This window comes from Mastacembelus armatus, chromosome 8 (assembly GCF_900324485.2).
Source record: "Mastacembelus armatus chromosome 8, fMasArm1.2, whole genome shotgun sequence".
NCBI lineage: Eukaryota > Metazoa > Chordata > Actinopteri > Synbranchiformes > Mastacembelidae > Mastacembelus > Mastacembelus armatus.
In genome coordinates this window covers 23,131,453-23,156,977 of record NC_046640.1, presented here as the reverse complement: position 1 = coordinate 23,156,977, position 25,525 = coordinate 23,131,453, and the positions used below count along the sequence as shown (strand labels likewise).

Genomic DNA, 25,525 nt, shown 5'->3' with positions numbered 1-25,525 from the left:
TAGTAGTGTCAGGGACACTTGAAAAGTAAAAGCGCTATTCGTCAGGGACGAAAAGAAAGTATCAGGGATACTGAAACACGTGTGAGTGAATGAGAGCGTGTGAGTGAATGAGAGCGTGTGACTGATGGTAGTTGACGGACTATTGTCGGCTGAATAGAGCAGTGTCACTACCTATTAAAACTGTGTATTTTGTTGGGCACAAGTAAAAATTGAGAAGTTGAGTGTGGTGGACGGCTGTATCCGCAGGTAATTAGTACCTGTAGAAGCTTGATACAGTGGACGATCCCCGCGCTGTTGTGACTGATCGTTTGCTTGTGCCAAAGTTGCAACTATGGGAAAGGGGAACAGTAAACCCCAATTAATAGGGGATCCTAAATTTATGAACACTTATTCTCCCGGATCAGCGAGATATTTAGGAGAATGGAAGAAAAAGTATGAGTTTCCTGGAAAATTGGAAACCTGCGCATGCGATAAATTGGTAACTCAGTTAAAAGCAGAAATGGCCATAGTAGAACCTAGGAAAATTGATAAATTTAAATTGCAGCTCATTGAGGCAGTAAAGTGGCAAGAGCAAGCTGAGAAGAGAAGGCAGAAGAGAAGAGATAAAAAGTCCCTCATAGCAGCCCTCCAAGAGGATCCAGCTGATTTTGTAGGGCGTCCACAAGCATTAATTCAACAAGAAGAAGCAGCGGCTGCTGCTGCCGCACCTGTGATGGGGGCAGCAAGGACAGCAGCGGCCCCGCCTCCTACGGCTGGACCTGCTCTAATCAGTCCTAGTCACACTAGATCAGGAAATCTGTATGGTCCTTTAAGTGATGAGGTCCAAGGACTGGCAGAGGCCATGTTAAAATTAAGTCCGTTTAGGGACCTCCAGGGCGATGGGTCAAGGATGGGGCCCCGTCCTGATCCGCCGCCCTGGCCACCATTGACTGACCCAGCCAGCATCTTTCCAGCCATAGAGGTGCCTAACCCTCATTTTGGAGTAGGGAATGATAATAGGCCCCTTCTCCTGGTAAGGAGACCGTGGTCTTGTAAGGAGCTAGAGGATGCAGTAAAAGGGCTAGGGGACCCCTTCGCTAATGTTCGTCAATGGATTGTAAATCTGCAACAACTTAGACAAACTTACAATTTGGACGGGCAGGAGATTGACTCAGTGTGCAGGAAAGCTTTAGGACACAGATATGGAGGAGTGAGGGGAGGATATACAGGGCGGACTCCAGGGGGGGAGGTTTTGGCCCCCGGAGACCCAGTCTTAGACAACCAAGTTGCATTACTGACAGATAGAGTAAAAAATGCATTTGTTAAACCTCCTGATTACCAAGCTATTGCCCAATGTAAACAGAAAGAAGGTGAGGATGTGCAGGACTATAGAGGACGGCTAGAGGAAGTGTTTAAAGCAAACAGTGGTTTGGATCCCTCTGACACTGTCGCTTCCCCCTATCAGCAACAACTGAAACAGGCCTTGCTGAGTGGGTTTCTTCCGTCCATCACCCACCACATCCGAAAGCTAAATATTAATACACCCACAGATGGAGTGACTCGAATAATGAATTATGCACAGCATGCCCAAGACTTACAGAAACATAAATCAGAACAACAATCAAAAGCTGCAGTGTTTGCACTACTGGATGTCATGAGTGACAGGGGAGGAGGAGGTCCTTCACAGTACAGCAGGAGAGGATTCAGAGGAAGAGGCAGAGGTAGAGGGAGCTCAGGAAGAGGCTTTGGAAATAGGAAATGGAAGGATGATGTATGCTATAATTGCGGTAGACCAGGACACTTTGCCCGTGATTGTGATGAGCAGAACCAGAGCTCAGGGAGAGATGAAGGCAGACGATCAGAAGAGTATAGGAGACCAGGACCCTTTAACCCCCAAGCATGACCAGGCCCTATTGTAGATGAAATGCTGGACCTTGAAGAAATTGTAGACACTTATTATAATTCAGAAGGGAATAAGGTAATGCCCATTAGAATGCTAAAAATTAATGGAGTAAAAATAAAGTTTTTGTGTGACACAGGAGCAGACAGAACAGTCTTGAGGGATAAAGTTCCTGGCGTGACAAGAGGTGATAAAAATATTTTTGTAAAATCAGCAAATGGACAGGTCACCCCTTGCAGTTTCTCCCAAAGTTTTGTGATTGAGGATGAGGCATCTGGCTTTCAGGAAAAGGTAATGGCAGTTTTGTGTCCTAACTGTCCTGTGAATTTATTGGGCAGAGATCTATTGAGCAAATTAAAAATATCTCTAGTACCTACTACAAACGGGATGGCAGCCATAGGCCCGGGGGAGGAGATCCCCTCTTATGTAGTGCTGAAACAAGGGGCGCCACATTACTGGTGGTCCCTAGATCTGCCCATGCCTGACCCTGGGCGCACAGGAGAGCAGCTCCTGCGCCTGCTGCCTGATCCTCAACCACCACACTCAGAAAGCCTCTCCCCAGAGCAGATGCATGTCACCCTCTATTATAAACACACCCCAGGTCCAGATTTTGACTATGTACGGAAGTTTGAGAAGTTAGGGCCACAGAGAATAACACTTAAGACCCTTTATACTGATAGGAAAGGAAAGGCAGTCTGCTCTGTTAGTCTTCCTCCAGAAGCTAAGCGCCTCTTGATGGGATGGTCACCTAATCCTCACTTGTCAGTGTCTAAGACGAATGACATGCACTGGGAGGAGTTGAAGCAGTTTTTGAATAAAGCTGAGAGTATTTGTGATTGGCATGAAGAAGAAGGAGGCTGGTTTAGTAATAGTGTGGGAAGCTGTTTTTACAAAAACTTAAATTGGGTTGTGACGGCCACTCCCCGTGCTCACATGGGGGAGGATGACCAAGAATGAGTGTTACTTCTGGAGGAGTTAGATCCGTGTTTGGCTGAGGTGCCTGACAGTTTCTGGTCTCGAAGCAAAACTGATGTAGGCCTAATGACTACAGCTCCAGAAGTTATTATTAAGGCCAAATCTGATTATAGACCTAGGATAAAGCAGTATCCCCTTAAACCAGACGCTCTTCAGGGAATCAGGCCTGTGGTACAAGAGATGCTTGATGCAGGGATCCTGGTGAGGGCACCAGAGGCTCAGTGTAACACCCCAATATTCCCAGTGAAAAAAGCTGATGGGAGGAGTTGGAGGATGATTCAAGACTTAAGGGAAGTAAATAAAGCAGTTGAAAGTAGGGCCCCATGTGTCCCAGATCCTCACACTTTGTTGAACCATATAAAACCTGAGATGAAGTGGTTCACGGTTGTGGATCTCAGTAATGCTTTTTTCTCTATCCCAGTACATCCGGACTCACAGGGATGGTTTGGGTTCACCTTTGAGGGAAAGAAACTCACCTACACCAGGTTGCCACAGGGTTATGTTGATAGCCCCACTATATTTGTATCAGAATTGGAAAATTGCTTATCTACATTCCATGTGCCCTCACATAGCCAAATTTTGACCTATGTGGATGATATTTTAATTACATCAGACACTCAGCAGCATAACAAAGACACGGCGATAGCACTGTTCAAACATTTAGAAAGAACAGGTAACAAAGCATCTCCAAAAAAGCTACAGTGGGCTACTTCTGAAGTTGTATTCCTGGGTCATAAATTAACACCAGAAGGCAGAGCCCTGACTGAATCCAGGAAAGCAGCTGTTCAACAAGCCTGTAAGCCTATCACTAAGCAACAGATGATGCAATTCTTAGGGCTGTGTAACTACTGTCGACAGTGGATTCCAGATTATGCTCAAGTAACACAACCGCTGTTAGACTTGATTTATGAAACACCGATGGCCATGAAGCAGGAAATAAAGTGGACTCCAGAAGGTGAGAAGGCTTTCTGTGAGTTAAAAGCACAGTTAGTGACCACACCTGTCTTGAGTCTCCCAGATTATAGTAAACCCTTTGTTCAAACTGTGGATTGTAAAGGGAAGTTCATGACTTCGGTGCTAACTCAGTTGTCAGGAGGAAAGCAGAAGCCAGTAGCCTATTATTCTAAGAGGCTGGATCCTGTGGCTTGTGCTTTGCCTGCCTGTGTCAGAGCTGTGTGTGCCGCTGCAATGGCAGTAAAAGCCTCGGCAGAAGTAATACTTTTCCATTCACTTACATTGCTAGTCCCACACTCAGTTGACTTACTTCTGACAGAAACTAAAATGTCATTTTTGTCACCGGCTAGACATCTGTCAGTCATGGCGCTCCTAATGTCCCAGCCACATTTGACTATAAAAAGATGCTCTACACTCAATCCATCTACACTATTGCCCACAGCTGAGGAAGGCACACCACACTGTTGTATTACAAACACTGAGGAGACATGTAAACCCCGTAGTGATTTGAAGGATGTAGCCTTAGCTGAAGGGGACGTGTGGTTTGTAGATGGTTCTTGTTTTAAAAATGACAAAGGAGAAAATATGTGTGGGTTCGCTGTAGTGTCACTACAGGATGTCTGTGCAGCAGGGCAACTTCCTTCACATTTCTCAGCACAGGCTGCAGAAATAATAGCCTTAACGCAAGCATGTAGGCTAGCAGAGGGGAAGAGTATTACAATTTACACAGACAGCCAGTATGCTTTTTCAACTCTTCATTTCTTTGCTGCACAATGGGCTCGCAGAGGAATGAAGACAGCTGGAGGACAGTCAGTTAGACATGCTCCACTCTTGAAAGAGCTATTGCAAGCTGTCATGTTACCAAAACAACTTGCGGTCTGTAAATGTGCCGCACATACGAGGAAATTAGATCCTATATCCAAAGGAAACAATAGAGCGGATGCTATAGCAAAAGCAGCGGCGCAGGGACAGTTTGGGAAATGTAACCTTTACCTCATGGAAGAAGTGAAACAGCCTATAGATCATGAAGTACTTTCAGACATGCAGAAAAGAGCTCCACCGACTGAACAGCAACTTTGGCTCAAAGGAGGAGCCATAATTGAGCAAGATCTTTTTAAGATTAAAGACAAACTTTGCCTACCTAGAAGTCTCTATCGTACGGCAGCTATTTTGACGCATGGGCCTTGCCATGTGTCAACAGGAGGGATGGTATATGCAGTGGAAAAGTATTTTCATGCACCAGGTTTTAATAACTACTCAAAAAATTTTTGTAAATCCTGTTTGACTTGCTGTAAGCATAACCCACAGGGAAATCTCAGACCAAAGAGAGGGAGATTCCCCAATCCGGACTATCCATTCCAAGTTATTCATATGGATTTCATAGAGTTGTCACAATGTCAGACATACAAGTATTGTCTTGTTCTGATAGATGCATACTCTAAGTGGGTTGAGATTGTGCCCAGCAAAAGTGCTGATGCACTAACAGTGGCCAAAGCACTGTGTAAAAGTATAATCCCAGATCATGGAATCCCACAGCGAGTCTACAGTGATAATGGTCCACATTTTGTGAATGAAGTAGTTACGCGGATGTCTAAACATCTGGGGTTTGAATTGAAAAACCACTGTTCATACCATCCCCAAAGTGCAGGCCTGGTAGAAAGAACTAATGGCACTATAAAGATGAGACTGAGGAAAACTATGGAGCAAACGGGAAGGACATGGGTGGAATGTCTCCCCCTGGTGAAGATGTATATGAGGGTCACGCCAACAGACAGAGGCCTGACCCCATTTGAAATCCTTTATGGAAGATCTTTTACACTTCCCATTTGTGAAAATGTGTGTGAAAAACCTCAAGGAGAAACTACTTTAGCTGAATGGATGAGCAAGATGTTGCAAACTAGAGAAGTCATGAGTGCAAATAATCTGCCAAGAGATGTTTTGTCTCCACAGGTGCAGAGAGTCAAACCTGGTGACCAAGTCCTGATAAAGGTCATCAAGAGGAAGACCTGGTCCACTCCCAAGTGGGAGGGGCCCTATACAGTGATCCTGACCACTCCCACTGCAGTGAAGATTCAGGAGAGACCTACGTGGATTCATCAGAGCCACTGCAAGATACTACAGCCACTAGGAGCCGAGTAAGGTGGAAGTCGGCCGGTATCAAAACCCTTGGCTGCTGAAGAGACCATCTGATCCTTACTCCCAGCTATGGCTCTCCATCGGCTGATTCTGTGTCTAGGGACACTAAGTATTGTCTGTTATGCAAGCACAGACTGTAAATATTTACAAGACTGTAAATACCACTTGCTCCCAACAAAGGGGTTTCCAATTTGGCATACAGCTACAAAAACTACGGATCAGGACCTACCAAGTATCCTCTTGCAGACATGCTACAGGTTGTGTAAATACTGATTATGTGTGAACTGTTTGTGCTCTGATAGAGGACCAGAGGTGGTCGCCCAGGAGCCTGGGGGCCGGTTGGGAATTTTTCCTTTACAGAAGGTTTTCGCCCAACCCCTCACAGAGCCTTGCTTCTCCAAATCTTGTTTAGTCATAATGACGAGTTTCCAGAAAATCCCAAAAGGAAGATGGAAAACTCTGATACTATGGTGAAAATGACAAACAGGAGGGAAATGTTAGAATAAGGGCATTGTAAATTGCTAACTGTGTTATGAGAATTGTCATTTTATAGACAGATTTATGTAAAGGGTGTAACCAGGCATGTCATAGTTGAGGAAACCCAGGTTTTCTGTGCAAATCACCAAGACATGTAAATGTATGGATGTGAACTCTGTATGAACTTTGAAGTCAACCTATGTTTCAACTTTCCCCTGTTGTGTAAAGTGAGACGGTGCCTGGAACCCATGTAACCACCTCCAGATATAAATTAAAGTGTTCTGAGCGGGCTCGGGGCTGCAGCCGGAGATAGCAACAAGTTTGTATCTCCTAACAGTCACGAGCTCAACCTAGAACAAAGAAAAGAAAGTCTCTGTTTAAATGTTTGATTAGAACCAACATTCTTGCTGTGAGGCAACAGTGCTAACCACTCAGCCACCATACTGCTACCATAGTAATCCATAAACACAATAAAATACACAGACCACATATATCTCATAATTGACTAACAATCAACTAAGAGCCTTTAGCTAGGTGTGCACAGTGCAGATAAGACATTAGACAAGGCACAATTAAAGACAGTGGAGCAGAGAGCAGTACAGATAAGGTGCAACAACGTAGTATATATAAACATGACATGCTGTTTGCATTTTCAAATTTTTTGTGTACAAGGAGTTTGTGTGTTCTTTCTTTTTCTCTAATTTCCACAAATGTGTTGAATTAAATGATGACAAGAGAAGCTGAGAAAAGCAGAGCAAAGTATTCTGACTGAACTCCTTTCATTTAAATAATAAAACCACACAAAACACCTGAGGGAAGAAACAGAAACTCAGTGACACAGTGTGTATTTCTGTGACCTGATCAACCTGAATTGAGACTCACCTGTGAGTCTGAAAGAATCCGAACCAACGTTAAAACTGATTTAGAACTTTTACAGTAAACTACAATTAATATGACATCTGGCAGCAACACACCAGGATGTAGCACTAAGTCCAAAAAATGCCCTCAGAGGTATGACAGACGAGGGCCCACGTCTTAATTTAAAAAAAAAAAAAAAAAAAAGTGCTGTGTTACGTGTTTTCCCTGTCAAAGCTTATGATTCAAAGGAACAGTTACACAGGACCACTGCGCGAAATTAACTGCCAAGGCAGCCATTATGTTTAAAGTTTGTGGTCTGTACTAATTTTCAGGAAGGCAGAATCAGAGATGTCTAAGTTTCAGTCACATTTATTATTTGTAAATAAACTTATTTACTTCAAGATAACAGAACACAAAAAACAGACCCAGCAGAGTCCTGGAGACCTGACCTGGACTGTCCATAGTGCATGTTTACAGCAGTAGAATTAAAACTACATCTAGAACACACCCCGAGGATTAATTTACCCTAACCCCCTGATGCTTTGCTTTCCTTTTGCATGAGTTAATAGTGTATATTTATTCTTTAATTAAAATCACATAATGTGTATGAATGAATAAAACTCCAGTAAAAGTTACTTATTGATTATTGCCAGTATTTGTGAGGCTTGAATAAGCCCACAGCCCCTCTAAGGTCTACATGTTTGTATAATCCAGCACCACCTCTGCTTTATATTTAAAGTGTGTCTCTTTTAGCAAATTATTATTATTTTTTAAATTTAGGGTAAAACCAGATCAGGTCTTGGCATCCTGCCTTTATCTAACTCTGAGATGTCAGAAGTCACATGGACAGGTGTATTGTGGGTAAACTTCGGGTGTTAGAGAAACGTGTGAAACCATTCCAGAGGTGTGGAGAGGTGTAGTTGGGCTTTTCCAGACTTTTATAGTCCATTTCCCCATTGCAGGACAAATAAAGGTTTTCTTATCTTATTTGAGTCTAGTCCAGTCCAGACTCTCATACATTGGGTCTGATAGCAGCATAGTTCTTGATGACTCCTGAGAATCTGACAAGGTGAACTTCTGGGTTTCTGGGTTTGAAGTCCTGCCACAGGTACTCAGGTGACAGAACTTTGGAGGGCTTGTTGATCCACATGTACCTGAAAACACAGGAACAAGAAGTATAGTCATCAGAGCGTACAGTCGGGGCCAACACCAGTTCTTTCAGCTCTGCCTACCTGTTCAGGTGACTTTCCTCCTGCCAGGCTGCCTCAATGCCTTCCTTGGCATCATCAATGAAGTTGGTGTGGCAGGTTTTGGTGAGCAGGTGCACTTCCTCTAGGGTGCCTCCAAATGCACCCCCACAGTAGTAGAAGTCTCCCTCGCCAGGAGCCACATAGGCTCTGGATTCCGGCCTCCGCTCATAGGGGAACCTGCTTCGATCATCTCTGTAGTAACCTGCAGACACGGATAGGAAGGGTCATACAAACAACATGTGACCTGGACAAGTAGATGTGTGATCCTGTTGGATCACCGTACACCCACACTTCATGTCATTTCAAACACTGAACATTTAATGATAAAATAACAGACTGAAAATGTGAATATTTTGGTATCCATCCAACTTAGAAGCCGGCCCCTGCTGAAAGTTTTCCTCGTTACATGCCAAGAGTCACTCTCTGCAATTCTCAAAGAAAAAAAACTCCAACATCAGTTTGACTTGTACAAACTACTTTTCTTCCATGTGTAAACTTTGTGTCAGCATGTTTGAAACCAACTAATTACCTGCAGATGTAGGTAAAAGGCCATTTTAAATTTAAAAAGAAAAAGTAATTTCTGGACATCAACTCAAAGATGGGATGTATTTTTCGTTGCGGTCCAACCTCGATCTTTCTCAAGTTAAACTTTTACCAAGTGTATTCATCCATTGTCTATATGGGAAGGGAGGATCGTCTACTGACCAGGATGTATCACACCGACCAATCCACCCAGTGACTCTGTCCCCCATCGGCCATGGAACTGGGAATCGACGTCCAGGCAGAAGATGTAGTCAGCGTAGCTATGAAGATTATCCTCTATCAGCTTCTGGATCAGCTCCATCCTACGAGCTGAGATCTCCTGCCAACGTTGGGAGTTGGGCACCGAACGCACCGTCAGCTGGAGGACAAGTCATGAGATATCAAACTACAAATACCACTGAACTCCAGCATGAGTTCAACAGCTGAGCTCAGTGTAAAGATGTGATTTTATTTGTAATGAATCTTGAAAACACTTCATCTCCATCCTGTGTTTACCTGTCTGCCGGCGGACATTTTGACCTGGGGCACGTCTAGCGGCCGGTCGGTGAACACGTAAACATGTACCTGGAACCCAACAAAGAAGTGCTGCTCTGCTGTCTCCAGGAAGTTTTTGAGGAAAATGGTGTACCTATGGAGAAGTGCAGAGGTGTCAGCTCCAAGTCAAAGGTCATAGAGATGCTGCATTAGGAGGCAGCATAGAAATGTCAAGCTTACTTTCCAACAGCAAATACAGTGGCTGCAATGCGGATATTCTTCAGTTTGTAGATGCTGTCCAGTAGATTCGGGTTAAATGTTCCCTCCCATACCACAGGAGCCAACCAGGGTGTGACCATCACCACATCGGTCCGACTACGATTACAGAGACACCAATATCATCAACAAGCACCAATGTTGCCAGTCATGAACAACAGTGAATGTTACTCACCCAAAAACAATGCTGGGTTGTTGGTACTGCAGACTGAAAGAAAAACAGATTGTTCATCAGAAAACAAGCAGAACAACATTTTCACAGCCAGTGCCCACTATAGCTGCAGGTATGATCAACAGCCATGTTTCTGTGGCGCTAAACAATTTACAGTTAGTATTGAATTTGGCACAGGAGCTTCTGATGGACTGAACGTGTCTCATAACACAGGAAGGTCGATCACAGCAGCAGCCTGAAACACTTCTCCTCCATCTCTACCTTTAAATGCTGGTGTCCCAGAGCACATCAGAGATGCTATCACAATCCTGTATTAGAGTGGATGTATGATTGATGTTATCTTTCAATCAACAGCTGTTTTGGAGATTTAACTGTGTGGTTTAGTTGTTTCACTGTGGAAAATTGCCTGGAAACATAGTGTGGAGAGACATAATTTCCTCTAGTGCACTTTAATGAATCTTGCTGCAATATGGTTGGATCCCCCGTCCATTCCGGTGTTTGTGTATTGGAATGTGTTTCACTCTCTCTGATGTTTATTTGCTTTGTTTTCAGTTGGTGTGATAATGCTTTTTAAATGTTCTTGTTGGATTTCCTACCCTTCTATTTAAGCCACTTTGTGTCTTTTACTGAAGAACCAGTGTTTTTCAGAATCACTGTAGACCTAAGTTTAGATGATTGTGATGACTGGCTGCTGGTCTTGTCTGTCAAGGCTAGCTGGTCCCATGGGAGTGAGTCATAGAGCCATAGTGAAGGCATTTTTCAGAAATGGGTCATCTGGCTTGCATTAGGAATCCAGAACCCCCTTTTGGACCCAGAAGTGGGGGCAGAGCTCACAAGTGTAAGTCCAAACCACATGGAGTCACCAGGCAGTTGTGAGTTCTGCTCCCAGTTCTGGGTCTAGGAGGCTTCTGTTAAAGACATAGTTCAGAAAAATATTGTAATATCTGAAACCGCTGCGGTTACAGGACAATATTTCTTCACTGACTGCAAATCATCCTGAAAAGAGATTCTGCAGCACTGGTGAGGACAAACAGAGGGGGGATTTGGGACAGGATGACTGGTCCTTTTAAATATCAACTCCTGACGCAACAAAACATAAAGAGCTGCCGTCAATCAACATGTTTGACGTGTGTAATTACTAAAAGTAAATCTGATTAAGATGATGGTGACAATGGTACTTACTGGTCCGGAGCCACAAGGTGAAACTCATGAGTGACAATGTGGGTAGGGTCAGACCTACAAACACACACAAACACACACACACACACACACACACCCTCACACACACACACACACACACACACACACACAGTTAAAGATGTGATCATTTGCCATATGAATATAAAGCTCTTCACAACGTATTTATCTGTTCATTTTTTATGGCAGAAACTGAACTGCTCCTGTCCTGCAGACACACCTGTATTGTGACCTAAGTGTGTTTATTCATTTCTTGTTATAACTGCAGGATTTACAGTAATAATTTTAATGCAGCTCCTGTGGAATCAGTGTGGACTGGACTGAGGCTTTCTTCAGAAATAACTTTAGATTTTACAAAATCTTCCAATATACATCCTGCAGGATATTGTTGTGATAATATCCCAATACACTTGGGATATTACATACCCCATGGCATCACATCTTAAACCACTGGTCACTAATTTAGGCCTCAAAATGGTCACGTCTCCAGGTGGTCCAAGATGCGGTGGCTCGTCTTGTAACTGGAACGCGAAAAAACGAGCACATCACACCAATTCTGGCTGCACTCCATTGGCTGCCAGTCTCTTTTAGGATTCATTTTAAGGTTTTATTATTTGTTTTTAAATCTTTAAGTGGCCTTGCCCCATCTTATCTCACCAAACTCCTTCACCCTTATACTCCCAGCCACTCTCTTAGATCAGCCGACCTCCTGCCAAAAACAAGGAGGAAGCTCCGTGGAGATAGAGCTTTCTCTATTGCTGCCTCGAGGCTGTGGAACAATTTGCCTTTGCAAATAAGACAAGCCCCTACATTACCCATGTTCAAAGTACAACTTAAAACTTATTTGTATACCCAAGCCTTTGGACCGGCATGATGGGTTGATTATGTTGACTGTTTTTTATTTTTTTTATTTTAATAAAATTTATAACCTATTTTTATAATTTTTATTTATTCTTGTTTTATGTATATTTGTTTTTCTGTTTGTTTTGGTGTACGACACTTTATGTCAACTCTTGCTGTTCTTAAAGTGCCTTATAAATAAAAGTATTATTATTAATAGATAATTTGACAGAAGAAATTATTTTGAATTATAATTACTACTACTTTATAACATATATTACAGTATTTATAAAAGTTATTTGTGCCGAGTCTTTAGTAACATCCAGGTGCACAGTGATCCTGATACAACTGCTAGCCTTGGCAGACAAGAGCAGCAGCCAGTCATCACAGTCATCTAAACTAGGTCTACGGTGATTCTGATACACCTGTCAGGTGGTGCTCAGAAGTAAAAAGCACTGGTACCTCAGTAAAAGTACTGAAAAGATCGAATGCGAGCAGAGTGATAAACTGGTAAACAGGTGCTTGGTGCACAGGCTGGAGGTGATAAGCCTGTCAGACCACACCCAGAGAAAAGGTGAGGGAAGAGTTGGTGGTACTGACCTATTGTTTGGTGTTATCGCTTTCTGCTCGGAGGATGGGGATCTGCACACACACAAACACCATGTCACTGTAACAGGTGGATCCATCTCTGTAATGACTAACCCTAACCAATCATGAAATCAATCGGTAGCCATTGTCCTGGTGAGAACCAGTTCCATTGTAACTCCAGGAAAGTGAGTTTGCTTAGAAAGTAAGCGGTTTGTTTGCAGAGCAGCATTCAGACACAAAGTGGCTTAAATAAAAGGGTAAGGAAATCCAACAAGAACATTTAAAAAGCATCATCACACCAACTGAAAACAAAGGAAATAAACATCCAAGACAGTAAAACACAAAACACACTGCAGTGCAGTAAAGTAAAGTACAGCAAGTCGGACCAAATTCCAGGAAACTGACCTGTTGGTTTTTGTGATTTCGTTCAGCTCAGACAATGGAGCAGAAATGATTGAAAACCTGTGGCAAACAGACAAAGTCTCTGATGGCATGAAGTGATAGCTGATGTGAAAACGTGACTCATGCTCACAGCATCAAGAGAAAAACATGTTTAATATCCAGGAGTGATACAGAAAGAGTCTGAATCAAGAGTTTGAGTCATGGCAACTGGACTTCTGCTACTCATCCACTAGCTAGCTAGAGTAGCTTCATCAGTCTAATAACTGCTGAAGCTACTCTAGCTAGTCCAGTTGCCATGACTCAACCTGTAGATAACTTCACCTAGATGACTCAGAATCTTCACAGTCTGAATCATCAGTCACACAGGTAACGACCCAATGGTTTCCAGGTATGAAAGGAGCTGCAGAAATGTCACCTGCATAGTGTGTGTTACCTGTATGGCTGGTTGATGTAGCAGTAGAGCAGCCTGTGGGTGCAAACAAAATCACCAATTAATATTGGATACTATCATCACAGTTCAATGCAGCAGCTGTGTGTCAGTTCTTTAGTTTGAACGTAGGTGAAAAAAGAGCAACCCTACATAATGATCAACTGACTGTTAATAAGAAGCATCTTCCCTTCGGGAACGTTCTCTCTCTGTCGTCTGACGTTAGAGCTTCTGGGAAGAAACAGGGTTATGGACTAAATTCATTCACTGAGGATTAGACAAGAAGACCCAAACAAACAGCTGAGACACACGAAGAAAACGCAGCAGATGCCAACATTTCTGCTTTCAGCTCGACCAGTGAAGGGAAGAGCTGTGGATGTGGCTGGAACGTAGGCATTCCTGTCAGTCCCATATCTTTGTGCTGCCATCAAAGGGAATAAGTCAGTTCCCGGATGAACATGGGCAGTTGACCATCGGAACCTTACTCCTGACGTTCTCCTTCTCTGACTAGACCCAGTTACCAGGGTCTTAGTTCACTCAGAAAAACAGCAAAAATCTGTTGGATTAAAACTTTAACATACAGTGGGTATGGAAAGACCCCTTTAAATTTTTCACTCTTTGTGTCATTGCAGCCATTTGCCAAAATCAAAAAAGTTCATTTTATTTCTCATTAATGTACACTCAGCACCCCATCTTGACAGAAAAAAACAGAAATGTAGAAATTTTTGCAAATTTATTAAAAAAGAAAAACTGAAATATCACATGGTCATAAATATTCAGACCCTTTGCAGTGACACTCATATTTAACTCACATGCTGTCCATTTCTTCTGATCCTCCTTAAGATGGTTCTGCTACTTCATTGGGGTCCAGCTGTGTTTAATTAAACTGATTGGACTTGATTAGGAAAGGCACACACCTGTCTATATAAGACCTTACAGCTCACAGTGCATGTCAGAGCAAATGAGAATCATGAGGTCGAAGGAACTGCCCAAGGAGCTCAGAGACAGAACTGTGGCAAGGCACAGATCTGGCCAAGGTTACAAAAGAATTTCTGCAGCACTCAAGGTTCCTAAGAGCCCAGTGGCCTCCATAATCCTCAAATGGAAAAAGTTTGGGACAACCAGCCAAACTGAGCAATTGTGGGAGAAGAACCTTGGTGAGAGAGGTAAAGAAGAACCCAAAGATCACTGTGGCTGAGCTCCAGAGATGCTGTAGGGAGATGGGAGAAAGTTCCACAAAGCCTCTCCTCAGTGCAAGACACATGAAAGTCTGCATAGAGTTTGCCAAAAAAACACATGAAGGACTCCCAGACTATGAGAAATAAGATTCTCTGGTCTGATGAGACCAAGATTGAACTTTTTGGCGTTAATTCTAAGCGGTATGTGTGGAGAAAACCAGGCACTGCTCATCACCTGCCCAATACAATCCCTACAGTGAAACATGGTGGTGGGAGCATCATGTTGTGGGGGTGTTTTTCAGCTGCAGGGACAGGATGACTGGTTGCAATTGAAGGAAAGATGAATGCGGCCAAGTACAGAGATATCCTGGAAGAAAACCTCTTCCAGAGTGCTCAGGACCTCAGACTGGGCCGAAGGTTCACCTTTCAACAGGACAATGACCCTAAGCACACAGCTAAAATAACAAAGGAGTGGCTTCAGAACAACTCTGTGACCGTTCTTGACTGGCCCAACGAGAGCCCTGACCTAAACCCAATTGAGCATCTCTGGAGAGACCTGAAAATGGCTGTCCACCAACGTTCACCATCCAACCTGACAGAACTGGAGAGGATCTGCAAGGAAGAATGGCAGAGGATCCCCAAATCCAGGTGTGGAAAACTTGTTGCATCATTCCCAAGAAGACTCATGGCTGTACTAGCTCAAAAGGGTGCTTCTACTCAATACTGAGCACAGGGTCTGAATACTTACGACCATGTGATATTTCAGTTTTTCTTTTTTAATAAATTTCTACATTTCTGGTTTTTTCTGTCAAGATGGGGTGCTGAGTGTACATTAATGAGAAATAAAATGAACTTTTTTGATTTTGGCAAATGGCTGCAATGACACAAAGAGTGAAAAATTTAAAGGGGCCTGAATACTTTCCGTACCCACTGTAGCCTATCACCTTCAAAAGACAGAAAATTAGTCTATGTGCTGTATCCATATACAATATAACCTGCGCACCTGGACATTTAGCAGTGGTTCTGCTGAACAAGTCTGTGCTGGCAGAACCTGGTAAACACATTCAGCTGTAACTGGCTTTGTTCTTTTTTTATCTCCTGTTTGTGAGCACAGTTGCTGTGTCACTATTGCCGTTTTAAAAGCTAAATAAAAAAATAAAATAAATAAAATAAAATACATTTCATCTGTTCATCTAAAACATTTAGTAGTTTTTCCCCAAAACCCCATTTTGTCAGATCATTCCTTAATAACTTTTGAATTTATCATAATGGATCATGCAGCATTTGGAAGAAAATTCCACTACAGCAGATGTTTATCTGACAACGCTGTTAATACATTTAAGAAAATGATTCCATCTTTATTTACATCTATGACAAGTACCAACACAGTGGAGGGGAGCTGCCTCAATACCACTCCCTACCAAATTGATCATGTTGTTGACAGTGCTGTAACCTCACTGCGTGAAACACTCAATACTGTGGCCCCTCTGAAAAAGAAGTTAGTGAGTCAGAGAAGACTAGCCCCATGGTATAATTTACATGTTCGTACCTTAAAGCAGGCATCACGAAGGCTGGAAAGGAAGTGGCGTTCCACAAATTTAGAAATTTTATCTAGCCTGGAAAAACAGTCTACTAACATATAAAAAAGCTCTCCGTAAAGCCAGAACTGCATACTATTCATCACTAATAGAGGAAAATAAGAACAATCCCAGGTTTCTTTTCAGCACTGTAGCCAGGCTGACAAAAAGTCACAGCTCCGTTGAGCCCAGTGTTCCCTTAGCTCTCAGCGGTGATGAATTTATGAGTTTCTTTACAAATAAAATCACAACTATTAGAGATAAAATTCATCAGATGCTTCCTATACCTGCAATAAATGAATCTTCTACTACAGTAGCTCTTGAATTATCTGTAGGACCTCAGTTATGTTTAGACTGCTTCTCTCCTATAGATCTCTCTGAATTTACATCAGTAGTTGCTTCATCGAAATCATCAAAGTGTCTCTTAGACCCCATCCCGACTAGACTGCTTAAAGACAGCCTGCCATTAATGAACTCATCTTTATTAGACTTGGTAAATTTATCTCTAGTATCAGGCTACGTACCACAGGCCTTTAAGACTGCAGTGATCAAATCCTTACTCAAAAAGCCTAGTCTTGATCCAGGAGTCTTATAAATATTATTATTATTATTAATTAATTAATTAACATAAAAACACTCACTGAGCCTGCTGCACCAACCACAGCAGCATTTTCATTTTGTGCCTAGTTTCACAGCTCCACATGTGACTCCTGCAACTATTCACCAGTAAAATCTCAGCATTTTTACATACACATACTATTCAAAGTGCTTCACACAAGCAGCGGGACACCTGCTTTACACTGAAGAGTTGATCCGATCATTGTTGCTGACTGAGGATCAATATCGTAACAGTGCAACTACAGTAGGCTGATGAGTTAAGCTTCAGACTTCCCGATGGGAATATTCAGAATCCAAACCACAGGGCTCAGAGCTCCTCGCATGACCCCAGAAATGGGGTAGACTGGTTTCCAGTAACAATGGTCCCTCAGAGGCTGTAATGCATCATAGCTAATGTTGGTTTAAGAACTGTAACTATGTTTGTTTTGTTTCTGTGTTCTCACATTTGTCCAGGACAGATCCGGCTCTCCTGACACTGTCTGAGAAACTGAAAGAGCCAACACGGTAGCTACTTGCTTGTGAGGATTTATTAACAAAATGAAAATTTTTAGGTTTTCACTACTGAACAGGCAGAACGTCAGTCAAAACACACAGGTTTGGTATTTTATCTTCACTTACACTAAAATAATAAAGTGCATCAGTTACAGTAGCTCATTTTCTGGCAAGTGCATAGCTAAGTCAGCTGACGTTGTTTGACAGTATTCACACCATGGAGTTGTAACATACACCTTCTAAGACACAGTAATAATGACCAAATGTTCACAGTCACAACAGGAAGCAGCTGGATTTGCTTTTTAACTTGGATTTAGTCTCCACCATTAAATCCATTTCTACTTCCTTCTCCCACATTGCTTGTGTGTGGTGGAACAATGTGTTTGTGAACTCTGACAACAGTTACTAACAGTCCTAATGATTAATTATTACAATTTTAGGGGTGCTTCAGCACCCCAAAAAAAGGTCTTAAATCATCCCTGGTTCAGTGATTAGATGTTGATGATATTTACGAGCCTCATTCAGCACCATGAATAAAGTATCTATCTATCTGAGGAACTCACTGACATTCTATAACTATGGTGTAGAAAATCCAAACTTTTTGAAAACTAAACTGTGATCATGAAATACTATTGAAAGTGTTAAGTGCAAACTTTCCATTAGCACTTCAGTAACTGTTGTAGTAGTAATAGTAGCAGTAGTACTTCTGTAATAGCATATGTACTTGAGAAGTAGTAGTACTAGCCCCTCAGTACCAGTAGCACTAGTATGTGAACAGTAGTAGCAGTACTTCAGTAGTAGTATTTACTCACACCATCAGCAGAATTAAGACCAGGATCACTGTCACAATTTTGCTATTTATGGGCTGCATCTCACAGTCGGAGCCAGACCAGGACAGTCCCGATCTCCAGGGTGAGAACCTTTAATCCACTAAAACCAGATGCTCATAAACCAGATCCAACACTCAGGCGATCCAGCAGATGTTTGTTGGTCCAGATTGGGGTTGTGAACCAGAGAGATCGTGGCTCAGCATTAACGTGTTCCACTGTTTCAGCAAAGAGCAGGAACCAGGAAGTGTGAGCGAGCGAGCAGCAGTATCTACAGAGTGAGAAAGAGAGGGCGTGGTGAAGAGATCAGGTTTCTAAGCCCATTTCTAACAAAGTGACTGCAGAACAAGCAGAGAGAGACGAGGTGCACAGTCACTTCCTCATACACAGAAATAATACAAATATCCATCAATCGGTCAGTCAATAAATCAATTTATTAGGCCCAGAGGGCAATTTGTGCAGCATCAACTGAATCTGACACCAGTATTGGTGCAAACAAACAAAACACTGGGGCACAGAGACTCGAGTCCACTGTACAGAGACTTAAGTCCACCACAGAGACTTGAATCACCAGTATCCAATTTTGAACTAGTTCAGTGTAAATTTCAGATTCAGATTTCTAATCTTCATCCCCCTACTGGTGTCTGGATAAATTCAGTTTGGAGCGGAATGAAAACAATCCTGAAATTCAGGCTTGTCCAGTGAAGGACCCACGTCCACAGATTCAGTGGAAATACAAAGACAGTCCAGCCCACACTCGCTACCCTGACACCCAGAAAACATGGAGGATGAGTGGGGGTCCTCGGGTTGAGTTTCAACATTTCCCTCATTTTGCGACTTTAAAAAGATAAAAAGTGCAAAACATTTTTACAGTTTGAACTCTCTGCACAGACGATACAAAATAATTTTCCTGCTTCAGCTGAACTGACATATAAATAAAAGATTCTCAGTTTTCATTTGTTCAGACTTGTTTTATTCCATGGGCCATAAAGGATCCAGTTCACTCTCAGCTAGACCAGTAACGCTGTTGCATACCAACAAACGGGAACTTTAGGAGCAGGTCGACGGGTTTGTGTTCTGTTGTCCGGGTGGACACACTGCCCCAAGTATGCACGGTACCGGGAATCTCACGGGTAAATCGGGAGGGTTGGCGAGTATGGTGCGCCCCAGCCTCAGTGGACTAGGCCCCCTCCTCACTAATCCCAGGTTAAGCCGGACCTCAGAAACAGGTGATTTCAGGTGCATCAAACCTTGAAAGAGCCCAAATCAACATTCTAACTGATCGAAACCTCCTGAAATTAACCACCAGTCCCCGACACCCACAGACAGATGAGAGACCCCCACTTGCGCAGGACCAGGTTGACGGACTTTACACAGCAGACTCCGCCGAGAAAACGCTGTACTACTTTAACTACCAGAACCAGCCTGAATCCCACACCTGTTCACCTCTACCTGGCGGCACTGACCAGGTGTACGACGTCACACCGTCGCGTGGTCATAAATACCTGACATCATCTGTCGCTCCATCTCATGCCACGGACGACCGCGAGACAACAGGAAATATAGCAGGACTCGGTACCGACAGAAACAAACGTAAAGAGAAAATCGGTTAGAAACCCACCGCGTCAGCATGCAGCTCTCGATGTCCCCGTTAAATCCACAAACAACCTTCTAATTTCCGGCCTCACCGCCCATCTACCGGTCGACGTTAGGCCACGCCCTCTGCCCCTCCCCCCGACAAATAACAGGAAATACGTCCCGGTGAAGCCGTTTCTGTGTAAAATGACATGAATGTTTAGACTCGGTTGTAATCTGCAGGTTACAGGATCTCACACCTGTAAATAAGACCTGCTGTTCACCTGGATCAGCCCCACACAGATGGTGCTTATACTTTTAATGAGTAAAACTCCGGCAGGGTTAGGTACAACATAGTAAAAATACTGTACAGACTGTACATGTTTACATGTGCACATTGGAAAAAAAGTATATGCAATTATATATATGGGCATATACATACAAAACAAAAGTTATATACAGTATTAGTTTATATACTGTACATTGACTATGTACAGTATATATACATTGACTATATACATTTACATACTGCATCTACAGTTAAGCATTTCGTCAGATTTGTTGTTATACATTTTTAATTTAACAAAACTTTTTAAACATGTAAACCAGTGCAACCAGTAAAACCAGTGGAATCAGTTCAGTTTCCAGTGGTTTGTAAATTGAGTAACATGGTGAAATTAAGTCTGATCTCTTTATATTTCAAGGTGGTCCGCTGATTAAAGAGGACAGTCCAGTTCCCTTTCCAGAAAGACTCAACCAACTCATACGTAATGCTGAGGTAATCCATCAATTGATTGATCAATCAATCAATCAGTCAACCAACCAATCAACATACTCCTGCTTACATTTTGGACAGCTACGTTTTGCATTACCAGTCATATTATCAAGTAATTTGTATGTTATTGTTGATGTGTTCACCTCCACAAACAAACATGTAAACAAACTAGTTGTGTCACCTGTTGATGACATCATCTCTGTCAGCCAATCAGAAAGATAGAATCCACACCCGTCTGTCTCCAGGTGGAGACCAAGCTGGTTTTCGTGTGTACAGGGTGGTAGTACATCCTGGGAGCTGCTCAGGAAGGAAACCAAACTGCGCCTGGATCACCTGGACCTGCTGGTCGCCTTCATCAAAGATGCAGCTTCTGCCAGCAGGAGCCGCTCTACACCAACTCAACATCAGCATTGACTGACATTCCTGCTGAGTCTCTGAGAGACTCGTCATTCTGCAGCCGCTTTATTTATATATTTATTTATATGTGACCAAAGTTTTAGTATTTATTTATGGGAATTTGTCTAAAAATGTTTTTATGGAAATGAAGCTAGAGACCAGTGTTGAAAAGTAATATCTATTCTGTTATTATACTAATAAAAAGATTTGAGCTATTTTAGTTGAATATTTTCATTTTATGCTAATTCATACTTCTTTCCAACCATGTGTTGTACTTTCTACTACACTGCATTTATTGCTAGTTATTTTGATAATATTTCACCAAAAATCGTGGCCTTAAGGTGGCTCAGAGAATCACAACTGTTTTATTATTCTTTCGTCTAGCATGAATCATTTCAGATTTACCTGGGGAACATTGGGCTAAATTTAACTAAATGTTTTTTTATGTCAATCTAACAAACAAAAACACCAACCATGTTTGTATTTTTACATTTCAGTGGTAAATGATAAAATGTAGATATGTGGATTTTCTCCTCCCACAGTCCAAACACCTGCAGGTTCGGTTGGTTGGTGATTCTAAATTGCCCGTAGGTGTGAATGTGATTGTGTGTCAGTCCTGTGATTGGCTGCTGATTTGTCCAGGGGGGGACCCAGGTGTTCCAGGATAATCAGTAGATGATGGATGGATCAGATAATAAAAAAAGTAATGTTACAGGTTTATGATGCTCACAGCTGCTTCAAGTGATTCTCAAAGGAAAAATGGTTTTTAGGCCAATGTACAACACATGGTGAAGTATGGAAAGTATTTCAAATACTTCAAAGTACATAAGTAAATAAGTAAATGTAGCGGTATATAAAGTACTTCAAATTAGAAGTATATAAGGTAGTTAACGTCAGCTACCCAACGGTATATAAAGTACTTCAAATTAGAAGTATATAAGGTAGTTAACGTCAGCTACCCAGCGGTATATAAAGTACTTCAAATTAGAAGTATATAAAGTAGTTAACGTCAGCTACCCAGCAGTATAAAAAGTACTTCAAATTAGAAGTATATAAGGTAGTTAACGTCAGCTACCCAGCAGGATATAAAGTACTTCAAATTAGTAGTATATAAGGTAGTTAACGTCAGCTACCCAGCGGTATATGAAGTACTTCAAATTAGAAGTATATGAGGTAGTTAACGTCAGCTACCCAGCAGTATATGAAGTACTTCAAATTAGAAGTATATAAGGTAGTTAACGTCAGCTACCCAGCGGTATATAAAGTACTTCAAATTAGAAGTATATGAGGTAGTTAACGTCAGCTACCCAGCAGTATATAAAGTACTTCAAATTAGAAGTATATAAGGTAGTTAACGTCAGCTACCCAGCAGTATATAAAGTACTTCAAATTAGTAGTATATAAGGTAGTTAACGTCAGCTACCCAGCGGTATATGAAGTGCTTCAAATTAGAAGTATATGAGGTAGTTAACGTCAGCTACCCAGCAGTATATAAAGTACTTCAAATTAGTAGTATATAAGGTAGTTAACATCAGCTACCCAGCGGTATATAAAGTACTTCAAATTAGAAGTATATAAGGTAGTTAACGTCAGCTACCCAGCGGTATATAAAGTACTTCAAATTAGAAGTATATAAGGTAGTTAACATCAGCTACCCAGCGGTATATAAAGTACTTCAAATTAGAAGTATATAAGGTAGTCAACGTCAGCTACCCAGCGGTACATAAAGTACTTCAAATTAGAAGTATATAAGGTAGTTAACATCAGCTCCAACATTAAAGTGATCAACACAATAATCATCAATAATTAGAATCCAATAATATCAGATCCATTCATGTGAAATGGGCCATTCTGCACAATGAGTACTTTACTTTGGATACTTCAAGTACATTTAGATACTGGTACTTTTGGACTTTTACTACAGTAATATTTTTTAATGCAGGACTTTTACTTGGAACAGATTTTTACTTTGTGGTATTTCTGTTGTTAATTCAGTAAAGGGTCTGAATACTTCCTCCAACACTGGATTTAACATTAGGTCTGTTATATTTAGTGTTAGTAGTCAGTCAGTGTTAGTATTTAATATTTTATTTAATTTCTAATTATGAAATTAGACGCAGAGTTTCCCATGTGCCAAAGAAAGGAAGCCTGTCTGTGCAGGACCTAGACCGCAGGTTTGGACCTGTCCTGCATTTTGCTTGTACCCACAAGAAAATCTTCTATAGGAGAAAACAAACGAAAACAAATTATCTGAAATGTGAGCCAATGAAGAACAAAAATTTCCCATGTGTTAGTTCCATAAATATTTCTGCAGAAAACCTGGTCATTGTGCTAAAACTGTTGAGTTCTGGTATAAACGGATGTTTCAGTCAGAAACACTGAAGCAGCTGATCGAAGCTTTAAACTGCTAAGTTTGGTTTCATGAGTTTTCCTTCAACAACCAAAGTGGAAACTGAACAACTACAGCTGAAGACTGAAGAGGAAAGTCCTTATCATCATCATCACATTTCTCCCCAAACTCTGAAAGTCATTCAGAATAGCTTCAGGAGAGAAAAGCCTCAGGCGGGGTTATGTGGTTTTCATCTCCACAAATGTTTCTGCCGTTTTCTGTCTAAATGTTAACTGAGCCTGAACTTCCTGCTGTCTCTTCTGGGTAAATGTAAACTGAAGATTTCAGAGGTTGAACCGCATCCTGAGCTGCTCTGATCTATGACGCCACAGATGAGTTGTATTTTGATTCATACAGAAAATAAAGATGTAACGTGGAATCTAATACACACTGTGGCCAAAAGTATGTGGACAGGTCTGATCACATTCTATCTGGGGAGAAGTTTTTGCTAGTGTGCAACAGTTTTTCATTTTTAAACTGTTTTGGCTTTTTAGTCATTTAAAATAAAGAGTCAACCAGTGCAGTATTTGAGATTCCTCTATTGATGACCGATAGAGGTTTGAAGTAAAAAAACTGTTCAGTATTAAAAATAATAAAAAAAACACTATCATAAATTAAGATTTAAAATTTTCTTCTTCACTCTCAGATTTAAAAATATTTTGGATTAATGTGAAGTTAAATTTTAATTTGTTTTTTTTTCATAAATGTCATTAGCTGACACGTGTATGGAGATTCTTAAGTTATATAGAGGTTGAGTCATTTCAACTGGACTTCTAGTTTTTAGGTCAAATGTTTCACTACTCCTCAGAGTAGCTTCATCAGTCAAGAGAAAGCTGATATGGAACCTCCAATTTAGCCTTCAGGTTGGTTTCACTTCACACCTGGTCTGAATAGGCTTGTTAGGTGAAGAATAGAAGTGAGCTCAGGTGAAGGTCATAGGATCTAATGGTGGACTTGTGAGTGTGCAGAGTGTGACCTCCCTGGAAGACATTTGATTTGTTCCTTAATTTCCTGGGAACAGATGAAAGAGCAGCCTGGTAGATTGAAGACAGGTTATGTCTGAGCCCTCCACCCCTGTTAAGGGAGGGTTTTTCCACTTGGACATTATATAGCTTCCCTGACCCCTCTCTCAAACCACCTATCTTCTCTGTCCACAATATCTCCATCACTGTCTTCAAATGAGTGTCCTGTTTCCTTTACTTGGAAGTGCTCAGCTGACTGTGGTCCTGAAGAGATGCTCCTCTTGTTGGGTGGTTGTTTGGTTTCTCCAATGTAAAGTTCTAAGCTTTCTTCCTTACACTGGACGGCAAATACCACATTGCTCCTCTTTTGTTTTGGTGTCTGGTCTTTAGCGGGAACCAGTCTCTGTTTCAGTGTGTCGGTGGGTTTGAAGTGAACTTGTATTTGATGTTTCCCAATAATCCATTTAAGCCTGTGAAACACCTGCTACATAGGGAATATCCAGGTTTTTCCTCTGTGGATGTTGGGGCTCAGCCTGATGTGGATGTTACCTTGTTGAAGGCCCATGTAGGGTAGCCACAGGTTTTGAGGGCTGTCTTTAGATGTGTGTCCTCCCTTCTCTTGGCCTCCATGGAGGTAGGGATGTTGTTTGCTCTATGGCGTAAAGTCCTAATGACTCCCAGTTTGTGTTGCAGTGGGTGATGGGAGTCAAAAAGAAGGTACTGGTCTGTGTGTGTGGGTTTCCTGTAGACTTCTATCTCTAGGTTCCCATCAGACCTGATGACGACCTCACAGTCCAAAAAGGTCAGCCTGTTCTCTTTGGTGTCCTCTCTGGTGAATTTGATGTTTGTGGCTACTGCATTGATGTGATCTGTGAAGGTTTGAACTTCCTGGGTCTTGATTTTCACCCAGGTGTCATCCACATATCTGAACCAATGGGTTGGTGCTGTTCCTGTGAAGGTGCTTCTTCTCCTCTTCTTCCATGTACAGATTGGCAACGATGGGTGACACAGGGGAGCCCATGGCACACCCATGTTTCTGTCTGTAAAATTCACCTCTGTATGAGAAGGATGTGGTGTTCAGACACAGGTCCAGTAGCAGCAGATTTGGTCTGGGTTGAGGCTGCTAATGGTAGAGAGGGTGCTGTCCTCCAGTAAAGAATTTAATGGGATACATTAATGGATAAAAGACATGTAGGTATTTTAAAGTTACGTTTTTAGTTTAAGGGTTTTTCATGAAGACCTTTGAGGATTATTTTATGAATGAAACCATCATTAAATTGAACTGAAT

The 25,525-nt window shown here is 41.9% G+C and overlaps 1 protein-coding gene across 4 annotated transcripts; it reads right to left on the bottom strand.

Annotated features, from left to right (window-relative positions):
* Positions 1-7,632: 7,632 nt before the first annotated feature.
* Positions 7,633-19,847, bottom strand: LOC113141121 (globoside alpha-1,3-N-acetylgalactosaminyltransferase 1-like). Of its 4 annotated transcripts, XM_026325348.1 has the most exons (12): positions 19,762-19,847; positions 18,126-18,411; positions 13,455-13,487; positions 13,025-13,081; positions 12,632-12,673; positions 11,177-11,230; positions 9,998-10,030; positions 9,787-9,921; positions 9,568-9,700; positions 9,235-9,430; positions 8,512-8,731; positions 7,633-8,433 (listed from the first exon to the last, which is right to left on the bottom strand). In XM_026325348.1, the coding sequence occupies exons 2-12, from the start codon at positions 18,182-18,184 to the stop codon at positions 8,292-8,294; spliced, it is 1,104 nt and encodes a 367-aa protein (XP_026181133.1). In that variant the 5' UTR covers positions 18,185-18,411; positions 19,762-19,847; the 3' UTR covers positions 7,633-8,291. The 4 variants fall into 4 exon arrangements, with proteins under 4 accessions (XP_026181133.1, XP_026181134.1, XP_026181135.1 ...); XM_026325349.1 differs by lacking the exon at positions 11,177-11,230; XM_026325350.1 differs by lacking the exons at positions 18,126-18,411; positions 19,762-19,847 and adding an exon at positions 13,618-14,038 and having other exon boundaries at positions 13,025-13,487.
* Between the last annotated feature and the right edge of the window lie 5,678 nt (positions 19,848-25,525).

Coding starts and splice junctions, on each gene's coding strand:
- LOC113141121 (XM_026325348.1), bottom strand. CDS start 18,184: ATGCAGCCCATAAATAGCAAAATTGTGACAGTGATCCTGGTCTTAATT. Junction 13,488..18,125: donor GTCTTAATTCTGCTGATGGT/GTGAGTAAATAC, acceptor TTGCACCCACAG/GCTGCTCTACTGCTACATCA. Junction 8,434..8,511: donor GAGGAAAGTCACCTGAACAG/GTAGGCAGAGCT, acceptor CTGTGTTTTCAG/GTACATGTGGATCAACAAGC.